Genomic DNA, 24533 nt, shown 5'->3' with positions numbered 1-24533 from the left:
AGACTTGAAAAAAAAAAAAAAACAAACATTCATCCCAAGATAAAAAAATGTTGGCAAGAAACATCATTTTTTTTTTCCGAACATGCATAACTAGACATTCTTGAAATTCACAGCTACATTAAATATGATGACATTTCACTATGGAATTAGTGTTTGATTAAAATATCCAAAATTCATAGTTATCACTATTCAAATGCTTTAAATAATAATAAAAAAATAAAAACAAAATGTGAAGTTTTCCATATTGTATAGTGGCGCTTCCCTTTGGTTCCCCATAGCTTCCCCTGAAGAATCCCTCACCCTCTATAAATACATGACCATCTTCTTCTTCTGAACTACAAAACCTAAAAAAAAAGGACACCAAGCCCATCTTCCCAAGTTTCTTACAACTATTAAGCAGAAACAAAGTTTAAGTTTAGCTAGCTGCTAATCGGTTGGTGCTTTTACGATAGCTCTACACACTTTTTCCTCGTTAGAGTTAACTAGCAAGCGCCAAATATAGAAATTTAGTAGAAATTTTAACGGAGTGAGGTTTGGTATATCTATCGCGCACAGTTTTATTTGCAGTTGGTACTATGATATCTTCTGAGATTGTATGTTGATAATCATTCCTTCGTATCGATAGTCGTTCGTGAATATCAGTAAATACGATATTGTCATTATGAGCAGTAGCAAAGAACTGTTCTGTGAGGATAATAAGATTAATTTTCTTGATTCTTGGAAGCTAACTACACACACACACACACACACACACACACACACACACACACACACACACACGCTATTCTGTTTGATTATATATATTTTGAAGCTTCAATGGTGGATTAATAAACTGCTGAATTTCTGTGTTTAAGTAATTGGGATTGTGCGTTGAATCTGACATCTTCTTTAGCCCCATATATTTTGCTAACATCTCCCTTAGTTGCAACAAAGTTAAAACTCTTGGTGGGATGGGTAACGTGGAGGTTACCCTCCCTTTCTTTTATAAATTTTTCACGGACACATGCACACGCATATATATTAGACAACAAATATAATAAGATTTCGTGTGCATCGAACATGTTATCATGCATGTATATTTTACGGCTCGTCCGATTTCGAAAAATAAAAAGAATGCAACAATTTGTGTAGAGAGCTTGTCTTCTAAAATACTCTAAGAAGAAAGAAGTTCAAGTTGAAGATTTCTTTGATATGTGGAAAAGGTTATTATATCGATGAGCAATTCCAGCTTTACATCTGTGAGCATTTGTTTGTATTCTTCTGTCCTTATTTTTATTTTTATGATTTCTTATGACAACTATGGTTTTCACCCAAACTATATAAAATTCTTGAATGAAGTTACTGTGTACGTGTGTCACAATTATCACAGCAAAAATTTAGCGAATAATGATCTAGCTAAAAAAACACTTAAATTACGAGAAAAAAACATGCATGATTTTAGAAGTAGAAACGACTTTTTTACCCGCTCCAGCTAATTATACCTGAACAAATCCAATGGTACTAGCGACCTATTTAGTTTCTATATTCAAACTTAAATAGGTAAATTCTGATAAATGTCACCTGCTTCATCACCAGGATCCAATGGGAGAGAAGACCAGAATGCACCAAGAAGAATACACCCTTGACGGATCACTTGATCGCGATGGAGCGCCAGCTGTTCGAGCACGAACTGGATCATGGTATGCTGGCTTTCTTATACTAGGTAAGCCAAAACTGCAAAAAGCATGCTTTTATATTTGCTAAACTTGTTATTATTGCTAAATATTTATTTTTTGGGAAGATTTTTGTTTCTTATTGTTGCATTTTTATTTCAGTGAATCAAGGCCTCGCCACACTTGCATTTTTTGGGGTTGGAGTCAATCTAGTATTGTTCCTTACCAGAGTAATGGGCCAAGACAATGCTGATGCTGCAAATAATGTTAGCAAATGGACAGGCACAGTTTACCTATTTTCCCTTCTGGGGGCGTTTCTTTCCGATTCCTACTGGGGACGATACAAAACTTGTGCCATTTTCCAAGTCATATTTGTGATTGTAAGTTGAAGAATCAAGAAATTTCATTGTTACACTTAAAAATTAATAGCATCATATGGATGGGACAAGCTTGCCTGGTTCTGGTTTGGCAGATTTTAAGGGCTCAAGTCCAGCCATAAATCGTGGTCTTGACGTGGCATCACAGCTCTTTGTGTTTTTGCCAAATCGAGTTCAGACAAGACTTTTCCCAGAATTTGGATATCCGTTACTAAAATATGGTGAATTGATGACAGGGTTTGGTCTCCTTATCATTGACATCATACTTGTTCTTGGTCAAGCCAAATGGCTGTGGCGATGATAATACTCCGTGCGGCTCACATTCTACGCTCCATCTTTCGCTCTTCTATGTGTCGATTTACCTAATTGCACTGGGAAACGGAGGGTACCAACCTACAATCGCAACATTTGGAGCCGATCAATTCGATGAAGAACATCCCAAAGAAGGCCACTCAAAAGTGGCGTTCTTTAGCTACTTTTACTTGGCCCTGAATCTCGGGTGCTTATTTTCAAACACAATCTTAGGTTATTATGAAGACAAAGGGATATGGGAAATAGGGTTTTGGGCATCTGCTGGATCTGCTACTGTTGCACTGATTTTGTTCCTGATTGGGACTCCAAGATACAGACATTTCATACCCAGAGGCAATCCTTTATCAAGATTTTGTCAAGTGATTGTCGCTGCATCAAGAAAATGGAAAATTGAGGTGCCTTCAAATGATGATGAGTTATATGAAGTACAGGAAGCTCATCTTGCTGACAGTGCAGGCAGAAAAATACTTCATACACAAGGATTCAAGTAAGTTGTGACACTAAAAATTTCCAAATATTTTCCCGATCAAGGATTGAGGATGTGATTATTTGCAAGATTGACTCTATTACCAACTATTTTGTTTATCTTCTTACGGTAAATCCAAATTAGAGAAGTCTATATGAACTTGAACTCGATTTGCTGTGTATATTGAGCAGCTTGGGCTGATGAAAAATATGAACGTGACTTGAACTCGATTTATATGTACTTGCAATCGACACAAATTGCCTATTTGAGTAGCTCAAAATAAATTGAGTAGCTCAAAATAACTTGAGTAGCTCATCCATTTGGCTAGCAGAGAGCTACTTCTCATTTAGATTCACTTGCACCTAGTACTCGTGGCAGATCGAACTGAAGAAATCTGAGGGTGTTGTTTTATTAGCCTCTCAAATTCCTCTTATTATATATATCATCATCCTCTCAAATTTTATCATTCTGTAATTACTCGCGCAGATTCTTGGACAGAGCAGCAGTCATGACACAAAGAGACTACACAATAGTGAAAAAAACCAACGCCCATAACCCATGGCAATTGTGCTCCATCACACAAGTGGAAGAAGTCAAATGCATATTAAGACTCCTCCCAGTCTGGCTATGCACGATACCATACTCGGTGATCTTCACTCAAATGCAATCCATTTTCGTCGAACAAGGTGCTGCCATGAAAACAACCTTGGCAGGCTTCCACGTCCCTCCAGCCAGCATGTCCAGCTTTGACATCCTAAGCGTTGCAGCCTTCATTTTCATCAACAAGCTCCTCATCGAACCCCTCGTGTCCAAGTACAGGAAGTCAGGTGGATTAACCGAGCTCCAGCGGATGGGGATCGGCTTGGTCATTGCCATTGCAGCAATGCTGTCTGCCGGATTAGTCGAGCATTTCAGGCTCAAATACTCACAAAAGGACTGCCCAAACTGTGCAAATTCCAGCAGTTTAAGCATATTCTGGCAGGTGCCTCAGTATGTTCTAATCGGAGCATCTGAAGTTTTTATGTATGTGGGGCAGCTCGAGTTCTTTAATGGACAGGCACCGGATGGATTGAAGAGCTTCGGAAGTGCACTTAGCATGATGTCCATATCATTGGGGAATTACGTTAGTAGCTTGATTGTAAGCATAGTTATCAAGATTTCAGCATCTGATGAAATGCCTGGATGGATTCCTAGAAACCTAAACAAGGGGCATTTGGACAGGTTTTATTACCTTTTGGCAGCATTGACAGCGGCTGATCTTTTGTTGTACATCGTGTGCGCAAAGTGGTACGAGTTCACAAGATTTGAAGACAGGAGCAATAGAGGGAAGGTCAATGATGCGAGAATCTAATCCATGTAGAAGAAACTTACAATGTATCCTTGTGTGGTTTTTCTCCTTTCTACGGCGTTTTTTTCATTAGGGAATTAATATATGTGCCAAGAATAGTAGAGAAAATAAGAAAGTATGGTTGTGGATGTGTGTATACTTGCAAGGAAACTAGAGTAGTGGGCAAGGCAAAGATTGTTTCACTTCTCCAAGTTGAGCAACTGGGGAGACCTGATATATCCTCTGTATGTAAAGAAGACGAAGTTTATATTAAAAAAAACGAACTCTATATGCCTATTATCAAATTCCCCTGAATTTTTGTAATTATTGTTTCATGCCTTCTAGTATTTTTAGTTCATTTCACATCTTTTTACATAGTTGGTATTTTCTGTTACAATAATCTTATGTTAGTTGATGGATTCATGAATTAAAAGGTTTACAATTATTTACACTCTCCAATTGCACAATATAAATGAGTTCAACTTGACAAACAGAAATATAATGTTGATGGAATTGTAGCATACAGAGTAAAGAAATCCATAAAAAGTAGTTCACTTATCAGCAGCTCCGTAAATGAATGTGAATCCCGTCTATCACCCATTTGATACGCCCGGTTATCTTTGCCTTACCATTTAGGCAATTCTCCTTTGGGAAGCACGGTCGATGTGACGTGATTTGTCCTCCCTGACATATCGACACCACACAAGATTCTTGAGAAATAGAACTGTGAATCGAGTTTAATATAAACCAGATAGGTCTATAGGATTCTAAGCACAAACAAAATTCAATTTTTCGTTTCTTTAAAATAAGGTCTCCAGCTAAAAGCTGTCCTTAATTCCATTGAAAAGATTAATTCATTGTAAAATAACAATAAAACGGGGAAGAAGAAAAGTGAATCTTTATGCATAAGTAGAAAACAGAATGAAAGAGAGCGATAATTAGCTACCTCTACCATGACACTCAGTCACTTCCTCTGCAAACAACACAAGGTGGATCCGGGATTTTTCTTTTTTTTCCTGCACGAACATTTGACTGCATTAAATCACCAAATATTGTCGTTGGGTCAAAACATTCATTTATGTTAGATAAACATCTTTTAGTGTCATCTCTAAGAAAGCTGAAGATAAGAAAGTCATTTTATTTTGGTTAATTCTTGGCACTGTACTATATGTATATAGTATTTTTAGGATTTGATGCAATCTATAATAAGTAGACTCAATAAAAAGGTAACTAATTCATTCAGGAGCCGCTCCAAGACGATAAAAAAAGCAATAGAAAATCAAATTCTTTTTCTAAAATCGTCTGAAAAGCAGTTCTTTTCAAACTGGAAGGAAAATTTTAAAATTTGGAAATTCAGCTGAAACCTTCCGCACCATCACCCCACTATGACTAGTAAAACCCTACCAAACAATAACAAAAAACACAAATTTATGTTTTAGGTTATCCGAGTTGATGGAACATATGAACAATTGACCAATAATCAAGAATTCGATTCTCTTAATATTTTAGGGCTTGACCAATATAGTTTATTGCGCTACGTGCAGACTATTGCACAATACGCACCAAATAATATGGTGTTTTAAATTATAAAAGTGCACTTTAGAAAACACGTTTATTTGTTTATAAATAGAGTAGTTGTATGTAAAAATAGGATTGGACAATTTGATTTTTGAGAAGAGTGAAGCTTCTCGGTTCTCATCGCCAATTCCCGTAGTGTGATCTCGTTTCTTCTACAATATTTCATTCTCTCGATACTTGTTTGAGACCATTTAGAGATTTCGTCAATTTACACACTTTATTGCTTTCTATCTCCCCAAAGTCTCACTCACCCTGATTTCGAAATCCTTGAGATAAGACTATGTAAAAATCTCTTCGTTAAGATCACCTTGAAGGAACACATTTGTGACGTCCATCTGGCATAAGGTCATTCAGACATAGCAGCAACACTTAGGAGGCATCGAACAGTGGTGATTTTAGCCACAGGGAAAAAGTGTCATGAAAATCCACACCACAAAGCTGGGTATAACATTTCGCTACAACACGGGTTTTAAACCTATTCACACTGCCATCGGATTGTATTTAATCTTATAAACCAACTTATTGCCGATAAGAATTTTTCCCTATGGTAGATCAACAATCTCCCATGTGTGATTACTTTCCAAAGCTTGTAATTCAAGGTCCATAGCAGATTGCCAACGGGATTCAAGAACTGCCTCATGGTAGGTGGATGGTTCTTTGATGGCAGAGACGGAAGAAATGAATGCATAATATGCAGGGGACATGCCATCATACTTAATATAGTTGGAGATAGGATAGATGGAAGATGAAGAGGACTGTAATTGAGAGCATAATATCCAGGGGACAGCCATATTCCCACTCCATAGAAGTTTGATCATCCAATGACCGCTGCGTCAACGTTGATTTTAACAAATCCCGATGGTGGACACACCAGCGGGCAGCGAATCACTGGAGGAGGAGTTATAATTCTGAATCGAGATTTAACCAGGCAAGCCAAGAACTGTGCCCAAAGATTAAGCGCACGAGACACCGCATCTCCAATTTGAACAAAACGACCTTGAAAAACCATCTGATTTCTTGCCAACCAAATGCTCCAAGCTATCATAGCAAAGCTCCCTCAATCATCGGCAGAACCATTCAACACCACCCAACATCAATAAAGTTTTTCCTTCTAAATCGGGATAGCATAGTCTAAATTACATTAAAAAAAAAAAAGAAAAAGAAAAAGAAAAAGAAAAAAAAACTCTTTCAAGATTCAAATTTTAAAAAAAAAAAAAAAAATTGGGACTCAGTTATTGAATTTTTTGGAAAACATTTACTTGATCATGGAGGACGGCCCCGAGAACAACATCAGTAAGTATTGGATTTGTAAGATTAAATGATTTAAATTTTGACTTACTTTTCCAAGATATATCCATTTGGTTCATATATAAAATAAAACTAATAATTTTCACATAAAAAATATTATTTTTTTCATGAATTAAATTGAATAAAAGATTGTCTCAAAATTTAGACTTGAGACAATCTCATGTAAATGTTAGTGTTAAATTTTGTAGGGATCGAAAATTAAATCTTTGAAAAAAAAAAAGAGAGATAAAAACAGAAATGACCTCCATGTTTTCAGCCACTTTCACGGGCAATGATGTCGATGGATTAAATACTGTACTTGCTCAACTTGAAGTGGAAGCAATCACTCATCTTCTCCGCCTGGTCAGAATGGTGGCATTTAATTTAGAGCACTGAAACTGAAAAAGAAGATAGGCCCCCCTCGCCAACCGATTCTCTTCTCTTATCTTCTCTCAATTATTCCATATGTACTTCCCCCAAACAGCTCATACTTTGTTGTAAATCTTCAATCTTAATCCTTCATTTCTTAAGAGAAATCGAGGTTTTTTTTTTTTTTTGGAGGGGGGTGGGTGGAGCCAAAGGCAATCCATTTATGGCATTCTCAATGTTGCTGTGGGATTCAATAACTAATACTGGTAGCATCCATTGGCAAACAAAACATGTGAAATACTTAATACAAATCATGTGTATATGGACCAGTTCAGTTTGCCAAATGATGTGAATGTTTTTGTCAAGAAGATCAACTAAAAGCCTTTCTCCACCAAATCCTTTGTGAATCTGTGGACAAAATATACAGATAGGAAATTAATTTGGGTAAAATTCATTATTTATTTTTCGGAAGAAAAAAAAAGAACAGTAAGTTGGTGGCAAGAATACATCGAAGTTATCAAATTGGTCCAGACTGCAAAATAGACCAGTCTTGGCAGAAGAAAGAGGCCAGCCAGCAAAACTAGTTACCCTAACTGTGCATGGGTACTTTATCGATCGAAAAAGCTACGAAATTTGTCTCCAAAATGGGCATATTGCTAAGCCACAGTGTATTTATATCCCTTCCCCAGCAAACCCATCGCGGGTCGTTTCATCAAAATCAGTCACATTCATAAATGTTATGTTTCCAAGTCCATTTGCCATTTTTGTGCTGATTTTTGGATTTTTTCAAAGTTTAAATCCAACCAAGTAAAGGCTTTGAATTTGTTTATTCAATAAGCAACAAGCTACCATCAAGATTTTACTGTAAATTAATTAATTATATAATCAAACTCGTTTTATTTTCTACCTGACACCATCGAAGAATATTGCTGTAAATTAATTAATTATATAATGACCCAAGAAATCATACATATTTTAAGAATAAATTTAATCATGGGAACGATTTAAAAGAATACACTCGAATACACTCATTTAAAACTCAAACTCGACTCCATCAAAGATTCAACTTACACGTCTCGAGCTCGGCCAAATCAAGGTCAAGTTTTGATCGAAACGCTCACATGCTACTCACGATTAGCTTGACTCGTTTACATCCCTAGATAAAAGTTCGTAGATAAGTTGTTATAAAGTCGTTCAGCTACGACACGATAAGACGTAGTATTTTATGCTAATGCAAATAAATGTCTAGTAGAAAAATTAAAAGACGTCAACTTTTGAAAATAAAGAAAATATACAGCATTATATTTTTCTCTCGAATTATCATATTTGATGTGTATTCAAAGGAAATGTTGATATAGGGAAGTTGGTGGAATAATGCATTAACTTGATTTATTAATTCACGTACGTATCTTCATACTCACAGATACAACTGAGTATCTGTGAGTATTATAACGTGTAAAACAAATACGCAGGTGGCGTACAACTGAGTTTTCTATCATTTGAACATTTTAAATATTTTTAAAGTTTTGATGTCTTATGTTAAAATGTTTTGGCATATTTAGGTATTGTGTTATGAAATTTTAGTTTCCTTAATATGGTTAAACAGGTATTATAAAAAAATAAAAATAAAAAAGGTCAATAGTTAAGTTGAATTTGAAATTGAAAATATGTACATCTGATTTGATTTGTGCTCTATGAATTTGATATTTTCTGACATTAGTATTATGTTTTGCCAGAATTTGTTGAATTTTTTATCATTCGATCCATTTGAGTAAATATTTAAATGTTTAAGAATACAATGTTCTGAATTAGAATCCAACACCATAAAAATGTAACTTTTAAAAAAAAAATGAAAACAAAACATTTTCATTAGGATGTAAACGAATTGAATCGAGTCGAGTATGTGGCTCGAAATATATATATTCAAGTACGAGCTCGATTCGAAGCTCGAAAAATAAAAAAAGAAATTGCTCGAGTTCAGTTAAAATTAGGATCGGGTTTGGGTTCGGTTCGAAATATTCGAACATGTTCATGAGCTATTCGAACTATTGTTCGAAAATAAATACTTAAAAAAACTTGAAATCTATTTTTTAATATATAATTACATTAATCAAATATCAAAAGGTCGCGAACTATCAAATAATATAATTTGAGTTATTGTTTTTAAAATCGAATAGAACCAATCGGTTTGATCTAGAACGGTCATGGGACCGGTCCAAAACATATCCATAAACCATTGTAGTGGTCAAACCACTGTTTGATCATGCCGGTTTACCATTTTTATTATTTTTAAAAATTTGTATATTTCTTATATTCCTTAAAAAAAGAAAAAATATTTCTTATATATACAATTTTATTTTTGGTTATAGATATTTATGATTATTTGAATTTCAAACTTTGTTAGAAATATTATTTTATTAGCATTTGAACTTATATTTGATTTATTTATTTTTTGTTTATTATATATATATAGATTAGGTCTATTGTGATACGGTCTCACGAATCTTTATCTGTGAGACGTGTCAACCTTACCGATATTCACAATAAAAAGTAATATTCTTAGCATAAAAAATAACATTTTTCATAGATAACACAAATAAGATATCTGTCTCACAAAATACGACCCGTGAGTCCGTCTCACACAAGTTTTTGTCATATACATATATATATTTGATATTTTTTTTTATATGTTTATTGTTGTTTAGATTTGAAATTTTGAAAAATATTTATTTATTTATTATTTATATACATATTTAAGATATGTAGAATTTAAAATATAATATTTATTATATTTTATTATTATTTTGTATAATATAGCAGTCTTCTGATCTGACTGTTCGATTTAACCGAGTCATTCGATTAAGACATTATTTTAAAGTAGACCGGTTCGATCAGCGGTCCGATTTTGAAAACATTAATTTGAGCTCGAGTTCGGATCGAATTCGATAAATTCGACTTGGAATCAAATATTTTTCGAGCCAATTCGCAAAGCTCGTGACTTGGTTAGGTTTGTTTACCCCTCTGATTTATACAAGTTTAATGTGAGGATCATTTTGAATTTATTTTTTCACAATCATCTTGCATCGAATGAAAAAGTTTGTTCGGACGAGTGATGTGGGGGACCTCACCAAAACAATGCCGAAAGAACACCACAAAACAAAAACAACAAAGGGCAAAAGAATAGCACTAAACCAAGGCCAAATGCATGCAGAACATAAAGCATTGGCTCAACTGTAATTATTTTTACTGCCAAAGCTCGCCATAATTGAAGGTGGCACTAAATTTATGATTTGGGATGACTGAAAGCCATAGCAAGTAAAACAGAACTCGAGGTTACCATTATTGAGTAAGCCACTCTGCCCCTGTGCACAGGTGAGACTAATAAATGCAGCCCATTAAAGTCTTCATCTGACAGTGGGAATTAAACACCTATTACTTGGGAACTAAATTAAAGATTAGAATTTCCTTTTATTCACAGTCATACCAACTAATTTTGGATTAAATTTTGATATTTCTTCATGTACGTGGACCATGTTGCGAAACTGATTTAACTAGATAGTATAATAACACAGCTAATATTTCTAAATGGAGTATATAAACATTTTCACCCATATGAATGATGGTTAAAGAGACTATGCACCTTATTTATATAAATGCGTGCGATGCTTTTTTTGTAGAAATCCTGTCTGCGGAAGAAAAATGGCTTCAAAACCAGGAATTCTCACAGAATGGCCATGGACACGGCTCGGCAGCTTCAAGGTTTAGCATTTTCTTCCTTTTGCGTATCTTCTTCTTCTGCTCTCTTATCTGCATTTTAAAGAAATAACATTACAAAGAAGTGATGGTTGATGAGGATTTTTTTGAGCAACAAATATACAGGCAAGTTGATTTTAAAGAACGGCTCAAATTTGGATCATCCAACTGTTACTACAAGAAAAAAATAGTAGCATCTCCAGCATTAAACAATATCAATCTATTTTGATACAGTTATACCAGTCTTTTCTTTATTCTGTGGAAGTGAAAAAAAAATGGTACTTTATAATTAAAACATCCTAGCATGCATGTGTGAATGCTGGTACATTTCTTGGCGGGTGTCACTGATGAAAAGGAATAATATTTTCCAGTCGGAGGAAGATGAACAAACACAAATTCGAACTCGGCTTGATTTTCAATATCTTATCGATTCACCGAAACACTATTTTTGTTCATTTCTGATGTAGTATGTGGTATTGGCTCCCTGGGCGATACATTCAACATACTCGTACCTAGTGAAGGATACAACTCAGAGGGATCTATCAAATTTTCTCATTTTCCCAATGTTACTGTCAAGAGTGCTGCACAACCAAATATGGATTTCAGTGTCTCGCTATCGGACCGCCAAAGGGAATAATAGAATCGTGGATAAGAGCATTGAATTCGAGCAAGTTGATAGAGAAACAAACTGGTACGATTTTTAGACGAGTATTAACATTTGCACTCGCCTCCTGGCCATCTGTTTAACAAAATGATTTGCTTGCAGGGATGATCAAATTATACTCAGCGGCCTTTTATTCTATCTAGCATCTATGTATCTCGAGAATGGAAGTCATCTGCCCTTATGGAGGACAGATGCGGTTATATGGACGATTCTACTTCATACAGGTCCTGTGGAGTTCCTCTACTATTGGCTGCACAGGGCGTTACACCACCATTTTCTTTACTCACGCTACCATTCCCACCACCACTCCTCTATTGTCACCGAACCCATTACATGTAAGAACTTATAATTCGATGACCAACGTCATGAAACTGAGAGCAATCCATATCTTTCAATAAATTCTAAAACTTTTCTAAGGAACTGAGAGCAATGATGAACCAATAAACAGAGGGTAACATCACGAGACACGGTTTCTAATCTGGTTAATATAGTGCTAGACATGATATGATTGGGACTACTGATGATTGTTACTGATCAGGTATATTTCTTTTCTGTTGTGGCAGCCGTAATTCATCCGTTCGCGGAGCATATAGCATATTTTGCGCTATTTTCGATACCAATGCTTTCAACGGTGTTCATGAAAAACATATCCATCATTTCGATGGCTGGTTATCTCACTTACATTGATCTCATGAACAACATGGGTCACTGTAATTTTGAACACATTCCAAAATGGCTTTTCTCCACGTTTCCCCCGCTCAAGTACCTCATGTACACACCATCGTAAGTATCTGAACCTTTGACTCGTTGTAAATTCTCATCACTTTATATTTTCCTTGATACTTCTTGACAAGGTTATTGATTGTTACTTATCATGAAATCTAAGTACAAATTTGAGATCATTCTTAACCCAAGATTTGACTCGATCCCAAAAAAAATCTCTTATTTCTAGTGAACTAGTGATGTTGAAGTAGAGCAATCCATTTGGGTTGACGGGTTGGATTACAATTTTATAACCTGCCCAACATAAAAAACAATCAATACTTACAACAGCTATATCAAATAAACTCATTCTTTATGCGGAACAAGTAGAAGGTCAGGATGTGTTAGAAATTTTATATAAGAGTGTCTGTCTAACAGCATATTTGGTAATACAGGTACCACTCGCTTCATCACACCCAATTTCGAACCAATTACTCACTTTTCATGCCATTTTATGACTACGTATATGGTACCATGGACAAATCTTCGGATTCATTATATGAAAATTCACTTACTCGGAAGGAGGAAGTACCTGATGTGGTTCATCTGACTCATCTAACAACTCCAGAATCAATATATCATCTCCGTATAGGTTTTGCACACTTGGCTTCTGAACCTCACAAATCCAAATGGTACTTATGGCTAATGTGGCCTGTCACACTTTGGTCAATGATGGTCACTTGGATTTACGGGCGTACATTTACTGCTGAGAGAAACGTCTTCAAACACCTAAAATTGCAAACATGGGCGATTCCAAAGTATAATATTCAGGTATGCATCGACTGATTTCAAGTATAGCAAATTTTTTACACAAATATTAAGTAGGTATTACAACTCCTTGCAGTACTACATGAAATGGCAAACAGAATCAATTAATCGTATGATTGAGGGTGCTATACTTGCAGCTTCAGACAAGGGGGTTAAAGTTTTGAGCCTAGGCTTGTTAAATCAGGCAAGTTTTTTTTTTTCCCATTTTCAGATGATTTTTTTTCATGTTTCCATTGAATGAATGATTAATTGTTTGAATTATATGTGAAAACGCAGGAGGAGGGGCTCAACAGCAGCGGTGAACTTTTCTTAAGAAAGCACCCCCAGCTAAAAGTGAAGTTGGTAGATGGAAGTAGTTTGGCAGTTGCTATTGTGTTGAATAGTATTCCAAAAACATCTCAGGTGGTCCTTCGAGGCAAGCTGTCGAAGATAGCTTGTTCCATTGCCCTTGCCCTGTGCCAAGGTGGTGTAAAGGTAAGTTCGACAACAGCACGGGACATTTAAATTTCTGACATTCCCATTTACCAAAATGAACTCCCTTCACTAACTCCCCACAACGGCTAGAACAAACACTTAATACAACCCGTTGCATTATGATATTTTAACAAAAGAAGCTCATTTTTTAAAATACACGTGGAGAGGAGCAATTTTGAAAAAATTCCCCAAAAGCAACGTCACGGACAGTGGTTTACAACTTTTGAAGAAATTATAGGATATGATGGATGTCATTCGGCAAAGTTGCTACATCTCAGCTCTACTTGCATGCCAGTTGACTATCTCACTTTCATTTGACAAATCATTAGTATATATAAAATTTGAAGGTTTTGTAGGAGTGTATCACAAATTGATTCTAAAGTAAATTGTTCTACTCATTAGAGTGAAATGGAAGAGCACAATATGTGTGTAAAATCTGCTTGCCTGTAAAAAAGCATGGACATAGACAGCAAAACTTGCCCAGGATTGATAGCACTGTCTCAGTTGCTTTGGTTGTTTCTGATTTTTCGTACTTGTAATAGGTATATACAATGCGAGAGGATGAACATAAGAAGCTGAAAGCAATGGTAAGCAATGAGGCTGGACATAATTTGATACTCTCACAGTACGGCACTCCAAAGGTTAGCTTTCTCACTTATTTTTCCACTTCAGTTTCTCCTCTTCTATAGTTCATTTCCTAAAATATCAACAGGCAGGCTGCATGAAATATTCTTACTCATTTCGTCAAAACCATTATAATCTTTCAAAACTAAATGCAATATAAAGTTGCTTGGACCATTCCAACAACTCCAGTAGACTTCCATACGATTGGTGGCGTAATTCTATATATCTGGATGTCACATCTTACTTATGGAAAATAATGAATGGTTTGTGCAGATATGGTTAGTTGGAGATGGACTAAGTGAAGATGAACAAAAGAAGGCCCCAAAAGGAACTCTCTTCATTCCATTCTCAAAGTTCCCTCCAAAGAAGGACCGAAAAGACTGTTTATACAACTCCACACCAGCAATGTTGACTCCAAAGCATCTTGAAAATGTTGACTCTTGTGAGGTTATGGATGCGAATCTATTGGTTCCAATTAGACTTTTGATTTTACTTCATTTAAAGTTTAAACACATGATTCCTAAGTTGCTTTAAAAACATCTTCTTTTTCAATTGAACACTTAGAAGTTGATAAAAGCCAAAGAACACCAAGTACTGCAGAATACCAAGTACTGCAGAATACCAAGTACTGTAGAATTCGCATTAGTCAATACCCAAATCCTTTGCACTTTTCTTTTCCTTTTTCAAATTGAACTCCAGAAGTTGATAAAAGCCCACGAACACCAAGAACTGTGAAATTCTCATATTTCAATACTTAGATTCTTTGCACTCTTCTTTTCTATTTTCTCTGACTTCCATTGTTAACTTCCTAACTCTTCAAAATGACAGAATTGGTTACCAAGAAGAGTGATGAGCGCATGGCGCATAGCAGGAATACTGCATGCTATGGAAGAATGGAACATGCATGAGTGTGGAAACATGATGTTCGGTATTGAGAAAATCTGGAAAGCCAGTCTCGAGAATGGATTTCGTCCTTTAACGACATCCGTGGATCCAAAGCCCAATTAGATTACAACAGCAACACAAATCTATATACCTGGTGTCTACAGGTGTCAGCAAACAGTGATTTAGTGCACTAGAATCATGTCTACAAGTACTTATGGATTATCTGATGAAAAAGACAACATATTTTAATAGAACCCAACTCTAAATGGATTTATTTCTTGCATATTACAAATTTTAGTTTTGCTGTAGTGATGAACATTGATAGGAATGTTGCATTACTAACGCGATATTGCCTAAGACTCCAGGCCTAAACTCTGTTATTATGAGATGAGCATTTAAAGTTCGATTATATCTGCCCACGTGACATTATGTATGTTGTTTTAGAAAATGTTTTATATGTCAAGCCCCGAGCAGATATGGCATGAAGGGGTTTAAACCAACAAAATAAAATTTTGGTACAATTTTATCACAATCACAGCAATGGAAACAGCTGTCGCTATAATTCGATGTATACCGGGTAAACTTTCGTGCTAACGCAATAGTTAACAAACCACGATAGATTTATGATTGGATAAACCAGATAAATTGCACTGAACAAATCATGTGCAATAAATACTTCTGGGAAAATGTTGGAACGAGAAATCAAATAAATAATTATAGATCAAATTCTTATATATTTTACCAACTCGCATACTCCTTTTAAGAGGTTGTATGCTCATAAATTTGTAAGTGGGTAATAATAATCCAAGAGATAGGTAATTGACATGGTTTGGAGTTTTGTTTGTATGCTCATAATTTTGTATGAGAAATCAAATCCAAAATCTTTATTTTTCTTATTTCTTTTTGTAGTTTTGTTGGATAGGTAGGTAATTGACATGATTGGTTTTGTGATCCATAAATTTTGGTTTTGGATTTTGATTTTTCAGAAAAGTTGGTGATTTATAAATTAGAATGACTAAAATTGCCAGGCAAGTCACATGGGAGGTGGCGTGATGAACTCAATTTTTTCTCTCATGTAAATATGTAAATAAATGTTAAATGAAATGAAACAACAGATGGCCCAACACGGAATGGGCTTAAAAACAAAAGCTCGACGGGTCCACGAGATTTTAAAATATTTTTTTAAAAAAAAATTAGCCAAGAAAGATGATTGTGAATCTTATATCAAATATTTCAAATTAAGCTTGGAACTATAATTCCAGATGAATTATAATTGATCGAATTTAAAATGAAATTACCAGAAATTGCATAATTTCTAATACCCAAATGCTTTACAATTCCAGATGAATTATAATTGATCGACTTTAAAATGAAATTACCAGAAATTGCATAATTTCTAATACCCAAATGCTTTACCCCTCCGGTGACGCCCAGAGTCGAAGATGGAGAGGGGTGATCGTCGATATTATGAGGTTGCATGGACAATGAGCGGTTCTTTGTAGTTTTCTAATCGAAAGGAACATTAATAAATCGATCTCACACCGGAATGAGAGAGATTCCAAAACTGTTCAGGTATGAGATTGTGCAGTTGAGAATGTCTTAAAAGATTTTATATATATTACTTATATCAAAAGGTGCATCTTCTTCTTGGGAGCTCATCACATAAGAACTTCATAGTTAAACGTGCTTGAATTTAGGCAATTCTGGGATAAGTGACTTCTTGAGAAGTGTCTTAAGGTACATGTGAGTGAGGACATAAGCACGACGAAAAGACTCGTCTTAGTACAGTGGAGACAATCGTCGAATCTGAGATTTTACACCTCCAAAAATATTTACTTGTTTATTTATTCTTATAAAATCTAATGATATATATTTTTTCACAAATATTAACAATATATTTTATAAAATGAAATATATAGTTCCTTATTTTGGCAAATATAATCATATCTTTTACTATATATAATGCAATAACACTCTATATTAAATAAGTTTTATAGTGTAATTTTTTATTTACCTAAATCAAAATTCATCTTATCAAACTAACTATATGATTTTACTGTATTATAATAACATTTTTCTTTATATTTAATTATATCTTCTATCATTTCAATTTCAAAAATTTATAACTTTTGTTTTAAAATTACCGAAAACACGCATCGCATGTCCATGAACGGCTGATCTTAGTTAAAGTTATATCTCAAATGTCCTCATAAATATAATAATAATATTTGATGAAATCTTGATACCTGATACTTAAGTCCAACCAACTAAGGTTAGTGTCGGATTGTTGCATTTAGAAGCAACTTCCAAAATCATTCAAAAGATTTTGTCCCTAAAATTTGCCTTCCGTGTCTTCTTATTTAATTTCCATGCCGAATTCATTTCGAAATCAGAAAACGCACCCTTTTTGACAAAGTGTGATAAAAACAACACGTGAAATGCAAAGTGTCTTCTATATTATGACGTGAAATGGGTTCATTTTTGTGAGAGCAAAAAAGTGCAAGAAAAATGGCCACAGCACCAGGGTTTCTGACTGACTGGCCATGGAAGCACCTTGGGAGTTTTAAGGTACTCAAACTTCTCTAGCTCTATACAAAACCACCCATATTTAATTGTCGGTTGTGTATGCAGTACATGATATTGGCTCCATGGGGAATGCAAAGTGTTTACTCAGTGGCAACAAAAGGTAAAAAGGAATGGGACTACGCCAATTTAATGGTGATCCCATTACTAATGTGGAGGGCCTTTCACAATCAATTGTGGATCTCATTTTCTCGCCACAGAACTGCCAAAGGCAGCAATCGCATACTTGACAGGAGCATTGAATTCGAGCAGGTGGATAGAGAAACTAACTGGTATATATACTTTTTCCTTTTTATTTTTATATATTACTTCATTTTGTGTGAAAATATGTGTGAACTTAACTCGAAACTGGAGTTATAAAAATATTTTTAGGAAACGTGAGAAAAAGAATTAAAAAATTTTATATTTTTGTTATATTCAAAATTATTTATATCTTCAATTCCGATCAAGATTGTTTTGTGCATAGATGCATAAGAAAACATTTCGTTTCGTAAAAATTTATCAATGTAATATTTTTACCATCAATTTAAAAATATATATGTTGTTTTTCTCTCATTACTTTTAAATTTTTTTCGAATTTCAACAATATTTTTATGCATTATATATACATTACCACATTATTTTTATTACAATTGTTACATATGATGACTAGGGTTACAATANGATAAAATATAAAAAAAGTTCTCGTTGATTCTGCAGGGATGATCAAATTCTGCTAAATGGAATTTTGTTTTACATTGTCAACTCCATAGTTCCAAATGGTTCTTTCGTGCCTATTTGGAGAACTGAAGGCATAATTATCACCATTCTTCTTCACATTGGCCCGGTGGAATACATTTACTACTGGTTGCATAGAGCTTTGCACCACCATTACCTCTACTCCAGATACCATTCCCACCACCATTCCTCCATCGTGACCGAACCCATTACATGTACGAACAAGCCCTATGTAAATATATTTTTAAAAATGAAGGAAAATATTTATATATATCCAAGACTTATATCTGTTTGTGACCTGATCATATTGGTTATTGTTGCAGCTGTCACACATCCTTTCGCGGAGCATTTGTCATATTTCTTTCTCTTCTCAATTCCCATGTTTGGAACAGTGCTCACACGGACGGCATCCTTAGCATCTATTGTGGGATATATTACCTATATTGATCTCATGAACAATATGGGGCATTGCAACTTTGAATTCATTCCGAAATGGGTCTTCTCCATTTTCCCTCCTCTCAAATACATGATGTATACACCTTCGTGAGTACACGCCCAAATTAAATATGTACACATGTTGGAAGAGGCTTTGATGAAACTAAAGGACTCAAATCATGCCAAATTATATAATGGCCGAAAATTTATCTTGTCATGTGTGAATTTTTTGAATAAATATTTTGTATCATTCCAAACGTTGCATGGTTTGAGCCCTTTAGCCTTCTTTTTTTTTTTTAAAATGGTAAATCTGAGTTTTGGTTATTGAATATCCGGATTGCTAAGATATTTTAAGTGACTCATCCATGTATTAATTAAATAGGTTTCACTCTCTGCATCACACGCGTTTTCGTACAAACTATTCGTTGTTCATGCCATTCTACGACTACATACATGGCACCATGGATAAATCCAGCGATCAATTATATGAGACGTCACTCAAGAGGCAGGAAGACAACCCTGGTGCGGTGCATTTAACACATCTAACCACACCAGAATCCATATTTAATCTCCAAATTGGATTAGCCTCCGTTGCTTCAAGACCTCAAAATTCCAAATGGTACATATGGTTTATAAGACCTCTAACAACATGGCCGATGATGCTCAACTTCATATACGGGAGTACTTTTGTTGTCGAGAGAAATTACTTCGAGAAACTGAAGTTGCAGACGTGGGCTATTCCAAGATACAGCATACAGGTAGAAAAGATCAAAAAGCAATAAGGTTTCTTGGATTTAGGAAGTGTTTCATTTATATTTTCTCGATTTTCATAGTATTCCATCAAATGGCAAGGAAAAGTTATCAACAATTTAGTCGAGGAAGCCATACTAGAAGCAGAAGCTAGAGGCGCCAAGATTTTAAGTCTAGGCCTGCTGAACCAGGCAAGCATATCGCAATATTTGGTTTTTATTTGTTTCATTGACTAAATCTTTATTCCGTAACTGTTGTTTGGATTTCATTATTTTTTGTGCTTTCATGCTTTTTTAGAGTTGGGAACTTAACCGAAGTGGCGCGTTATACATAGACAAGAATCCGAAGTTGAATATCAAAGTAGTAGATGGAAGTAGCTTGGCTGTTGCTATAGTAATCAACAGCATTCCTAAAGGCACCACTGAGGTTTTATTCAGAGGCAGCCTCTCAAAAATTGCATATGCAATTGTTTCTGCTTTGTGCCAAAAGGGTATTCAGGTCTTTGAACTCTTGAATTCTTAACCCCTTCTAAATTTTGTCTTTTTTTCTATTTTCTTGGAATTTCATAGAATATTCTTTGAACAACTTATGTTGTATCTCAGGTATCTGCGTTTTATGAATTCGAAAGACTTAAATTGAGTTTCAGATCTCAGAGTGAAATAGCACTCTCAAAAACCTACTCTGAGCGGGTAAATTTTTAAAAATATTAGTAAAGTTTGGAAGAGTACTTTGTTCAAGAATGAAACTTTTAGAATGATTTTTTTGGTTGGCTTGTGTAATGGTGATCATTGTAGGTTTGGATAGTTGGAGATGGATTATCCAAAGAAGAACAACTCAAGGCACCAAAGGGTACATTGTTCATTCCATATTCTCAATTTCCTCCGAAAAAAGCGCGCAAAGACGCCTTCCACTGTTACACTCCTGCAATGGTGTCTCCTCCTGCACTTGAGAATCTGCACTCCTGCGAGGTCAGAACAATTTTTATCCAAATCTACACTCACTTATTGAACATGACTTTAACTCACTAATTATATTTAAAAACAGTCTACCAGTTGAGTACTGTTTGATCAACAGCTAAGATTATCTTGGCCATTGAATGATAAAGCAAAATAAAATAAAACGAGCTAGATGGGCCTGGCCATTCGATTAATTAATTCTTGGCCCTGATTAAGTTGAACAACCATGCACTTTTTGTTTAGTAATTCTTTTGGGAAATTATTATTGATTTTCCCAGAACTGGTTACCAAGAAGAGTTATGAGTGCTTGGCGTGTGGCTGGAATATTGCATGCCTTAGAAGGATACAATGTGCACGAATGCGGGGACACCATGTTCGACGTTAACAAAATTTGGGATGATGCAATTAAACATGGATTTCGCCTTCAACCATTTGCATGAAACTAAATATATGTGTCTGCATCTGGCCTCAACCTACGCTTACTCCCGATGTTTTTTGTTATAAGATTTCTGGACTTTGATTTTATCTACAACATATTGATTATGCTAGCTATATTGCATTATTGATACATTTCCAATTATCATGTAATGGCATGACAAATGATAAGTTTAAATTGTGGTGTAGCACTCGTGGGATTTTTAGTATACCAATTTTTTTTCATATCGAACAAATCTAAATTGAACCAGAACACACTTAAAGTCAATGACACATGAGAATAGTACATTGATTAAACGATTATTTTGCCACGTACTTAAAAATAAAGAAAAAACAAGAATAAATAAGAAGAAGATAATTAATTATAAAACAAAACACAAACAACATTAAATATTACAAAAACACTTATTAAATTGTTTGACAGATCAATTTTGTGATACGGATCCCAACTGACATGACAAAAGCATTACTTTTGTGCCAAAAATTATTAGTTTTCGTCGAAAATATGAATCAGGTCAACCTATTTCTCTGACATAAAATCTCCCGAAATAAAATAAATCTAATTCGGATTCAGAAGCTTTCGAGTTCACCACCATTACTTGATCCTTCTAAATTCTCAAAGTAGCATACTCTAATCCCAATTAATTTAATTTTGTTTTGGATGTAATTTAATTGTTATCTTATCCTTTGAAAAAGTGGGTGACAAGTTCTAAGGTGGGATTTCATTTGTTGAAATAATATCAAATTTTGTGTGGTTTGAGTTTATTTATTTATTTTCGTTATTTGCCTTTATAATCATCGAATTTGTTTTTTCAAGAAATAGTAATGGAGCCAAAAATAATATGTAGAGTTGATGAAATTAATATATATTCATTATGATAGTAGTTTTTTTTTTTTTTTTTTGCGCAAGTATTATTAAAACTAATAGGATGTAAATATTATGAATATACACATGCAATTTTTTTACGGAATATACAATATTTTTTTTACATCCTATATGCAATCATTTTGTGTATGTTAAAAAAAAAAGTTGTCTTTGGTTTGGAAATAAATTTATGGTGATAATATTAATGTTGATCTGGTTTTCTAATATAAAACTGAAATTAAAATAAAAACACATACAATTTTAATGTGGTTTGGTCCAACATATCTACCTCCATAAAGCCATGTTCAGCTAAATAAACAAAAGGGAAATGCTTGCTTGCTTGCTTGCTTGCATCATTTTAATTTGATGGATATATAAAATATCTGAAAGCCTATACGTAATTATCATCAGCCACTAAAAAAATGGTGGGGGGAATGTTTTTGTAATACAATCCAAATGCACTAAAAAATGCATGAAATACTTTATTTGCTGTAAATAACGTGTCGTCTTGTTAAGCCAAAGTGTGCAATAAAGGGAGGAAAATAATAATAATAAAAATGAGGAGGGGTGAAACCGTAATTTAACCATAAGGGGGTGTTAAACGTCAACTCAGTTTACCGAAATCTGCAAGCTTCCGGGAACGATTCTTGCAAAACGACGGCGCTGTGGAGAGGTGTGGCTTCGGCGGGCCTCTCACCTCTCCGGCCAGTGTCATATCCGGCGGAGCAACCTGCTGGCTCCATTTCCGGTTCGGGCTGGGCCGAACCAAGGGGCTTAGACAAAATGCCAAACCCGACGCATTCCTGCTTTGCGCCGCCGTCCTCCCTTTGCAGCGCCGCGTAGCTGGTGTCCTCCTCGGTGTCTGCTTCCACCCCTGAGAAGACTCCGACGAGTATCCGCTCGATCCGTCGCGGCAATGCTCGTCGTCCTCCACGTTGGAGGGAGACATTCCTCGGTCGGAGATCCGGTAGGCTTTGTTCGAGTATTCTTCCACAGAAAAGGTCTGGACCTGATTTTTCCGGCGACCGGGAACAATCGTGGAGATCCAAGATCGAGAAGCCGCGCACGAATCGACCGACACGCCACGGTTGGAGACCGGGCCCGTTTCCAAACCCTTCTTGTCCGATTTCGATCTGAAAAGCCCGTTTAAAACCGAAGAAAATCTCCCCTTGTTACTCTTCTTCTCCTTCTCTACTGCGACTGCCACCGCTACAAACCCATTAGGACCCACCTGGGGGGGCGTACTATAAAAGATTCGATGGTTCCCTTGAATCTGCCACGTGGCTGCAGAATCGGACTTCCGGTGGGAAACATAAGGAGAAACCGATCGAGGGAAGACAAATGGAGGTAGTTGGGCACCCGATTTCCTGCAACCTTGCTGACCCTGTTGAAAAAGGGATTCTCTCTGAGCTTGAATCTGGGCCGCAATAACTGCGACGAGGCGTTCCCGGAGACAGGAGGCGCATACCCCGACGTTGCTACTCGGGTCAAGCGGATGTTTTTTGCACTTCATTTATATATATATACGTGCGTACTTTGATTCGATTACAGTGTGAATATCTGTGGGAGGAGGAATAGCAGAGTTGGGGTTTTGTCTTCTTGCTTTGTTTCCCCATTCGGAGAAGAAGAATAAATAGAATACAGCAAAGGTTAAGAAGGGACAGGCACAGGGGCCCAACTTCCGCACTGCTCTTTATTTTTTTATTTATTAAATATGCAGATTATAATCGTTAATTTGTTGCTAAACACAACCTCAAGATTTAGGTCTAGTCGGCAAATAATGATGTAAATGGGAAAAGACATAGGAAAGTAGTACATATCAATATAGGCAACACGTCTAAAAAGGCTACATATTTGATAGTATTTATTTGTTGTTGTTGCGACCTTTAAATTATTAAAGACAAAAATGCAAGTACATGAAGAACTTAATTTGTTTAAGCATCTTAGTCTTTTCATGGGATTATTCATTCTATATTTTTAAAGATTTTTTTAAATGATGAATTTTTGTGGAGTTGATGGATTTTTATTGATTTTTATGGAATCTCATAGAATTGTAAAACAAATTTCATAGACTTTTTTTCAAGATTTTTGTAGACTTTTGTAAACTTTTTCATAGAATTATGTGAATTTTGTAGTTTATAATTGTGATTTATTTTTTATTAATTTTTTTAAAATGATTATTGGACATAGATAACCTCTTTCAATTTTAAATTATTTTTTTTATTTATAAATGTAAATGAATTTTACTTACTTAAAAGTTAAATCAATTTAATTAGTGAAAAACGACAAATGAACTATCCAATTTATTGAAATCAAAATTTCAATTCTTTATGTTAATTCAACATAATAATGAACAATATTTTTATAAGTTCATAATAAAATTTTATTAAAAGAACACTCAAAATAATGAGTAGTCTTTTATAAAAAAAATCTAATCATTACTGACAATTTGATCAACATCGTTCTACATTCCATTGGCTATGGTATCCATCCA

The 24533-nt window shown here is 35.1% G+C and overlaps 4 protein-coding genes and 1 long non-coding RNA gene across 7 annotated transcripts; 3 read left to right on the top strand and 2 right to left on the bottom strand.

Moving 5' to 3' along the window:
• Positions 1–281: 281 nt before the first annotated feature.
• Positions 282–4453, top strand: LOC140972813 (protein NRT1/ PTR FAMILY 7.3-like). Its single transcript, XM_073435246.1, has 5 exons — positions 282–433; positions 1576–1702; positions 1815–2032; positions 2266–2828; positions 3294–4453. The coding sequence occupies exons 2-5, from the start codon at positions 1582–1584 to the stop codon at positions 4156–4158; spliced, it is 1767 nt and encodes a 588-aa protein (XP_073291347.1). The 5' UTR covers positions 282–433; positions 1576–1581; the 3' UTR covers positions 4159–4453.
• Positions 4454–4584: 131 nt separating this feature from the next.
• On the bottom strand, positions 4585–7799 carry LOC140972814 (uncharacterized). Of its 2 annotated transcripts, none has more exons than XR_012174530.1 (3): positions 7263–7799; positions 5081–5150; positions 4585–4818 (listed from the first exon to the last, which is right to left on the bottom strand). It is a non-coding gene; the product is annotated as an uncharacterized lncRNA (long non-coding RNA). The 2 variants fall into 2 exon arrangements; XR_012174529.1 differs by lacking the exon at positions 7263–7799 and adding an exon at positions 6020–6803.
• A 3103-nt stretch (positions 7800–10902) lies between these two features.
• On the top strand, positions 10903–15704 carry LOC140972812 (very-long-chain aldehyde decarbonylase CER1-like). 2 transcript variants are annotated; one of them, XM_073435245.1, is made up of 10 exons: positions 10903–11127; positions 11589–11812; positions 11888–12009; positions 12349–12568; positions 12943–13318; positions 13392–13499; positions 13592–13789; positions 14332–14430; positions 14687–14860; positions 15242–15704. In XM_073435245.1, exons 1-10 carry the CDS (start codon positions 11068–11070, stop codon positions 15419–15421), a joined length of 1761 nt encoding a protein of 586 aa, XP_073291346.1. In that variant the 5' UTR covers positions 10903–11067; the 3' UTR covers positions 15422–15704. The 2 variants fall into 2 exon arrangements, with proteins under 2 accessions (XP_073291346.1, XP_073291345.1); XM_073435244.1 differs by having other exon boundaries at positions 10905–11127; positions 11888–12120.
• Positions 15705–17724: 2020 nt separating this feature from the next.
• Positions 17725–21401, top strand: LOC140972811 (very-long-chain aldehyde decarbonylase CER1-like). The gene is made up of 10 exons (XM_073435243.1): positions 17725–17866; positions 17930–18153; positions 18581–18813; positions 18922–19141; positions 19416–19791; positions 19867–19974; positions 20081–20281; positions 20386–20472; positions 20578–20751; positions 21018–21401. The coding sequence occupies exons 1-10, from the start codon at positions 17807–17809 to the stop codon at positions 21177–21179; spliced, it is 1845 nt and encodes a 614-aa protein (XP_073291344.1). The 5' UTR covers positions 17725–17806; the 3' UTR covers positions 21180–21401.
• Positions 21402–22643: 1242 nt separating this feature from the next.
• On the bottom strand, positions 22644–23552 carry LOC140974619 (uncharacterized). Its single transcript, XM_073438172.1, has one exon. It carries the CDS (start codon positions 23550–23552, stop codon positions 22644–22646), a length of 909 nt encoding a protein of 302 aa, XP_073294273.1.
• Positions 23553–24533: the final 981 nt, after the last annotated feature.

The sequence above is a fragment of the Primulina huaijiensis genome, chromosome 3, assembly GCF_012295235.1.
Source record: "Primulina huaijiensis isolate GDHJ02 chromosome 3, ASM1229523v2, whole genome shotgun sequence".
Lineage (NCBI taxonomy): Eukaryota > Viridiplantae > Streptophyta > Magnoliopsida > Lamiales > Gesneriaceae > Primulina > Primulina huaijiensis.
Note: the sequence above shows the minus strand (reverse complement) of the source record. Positions and strands in the feature narration are given on the sequence as shown.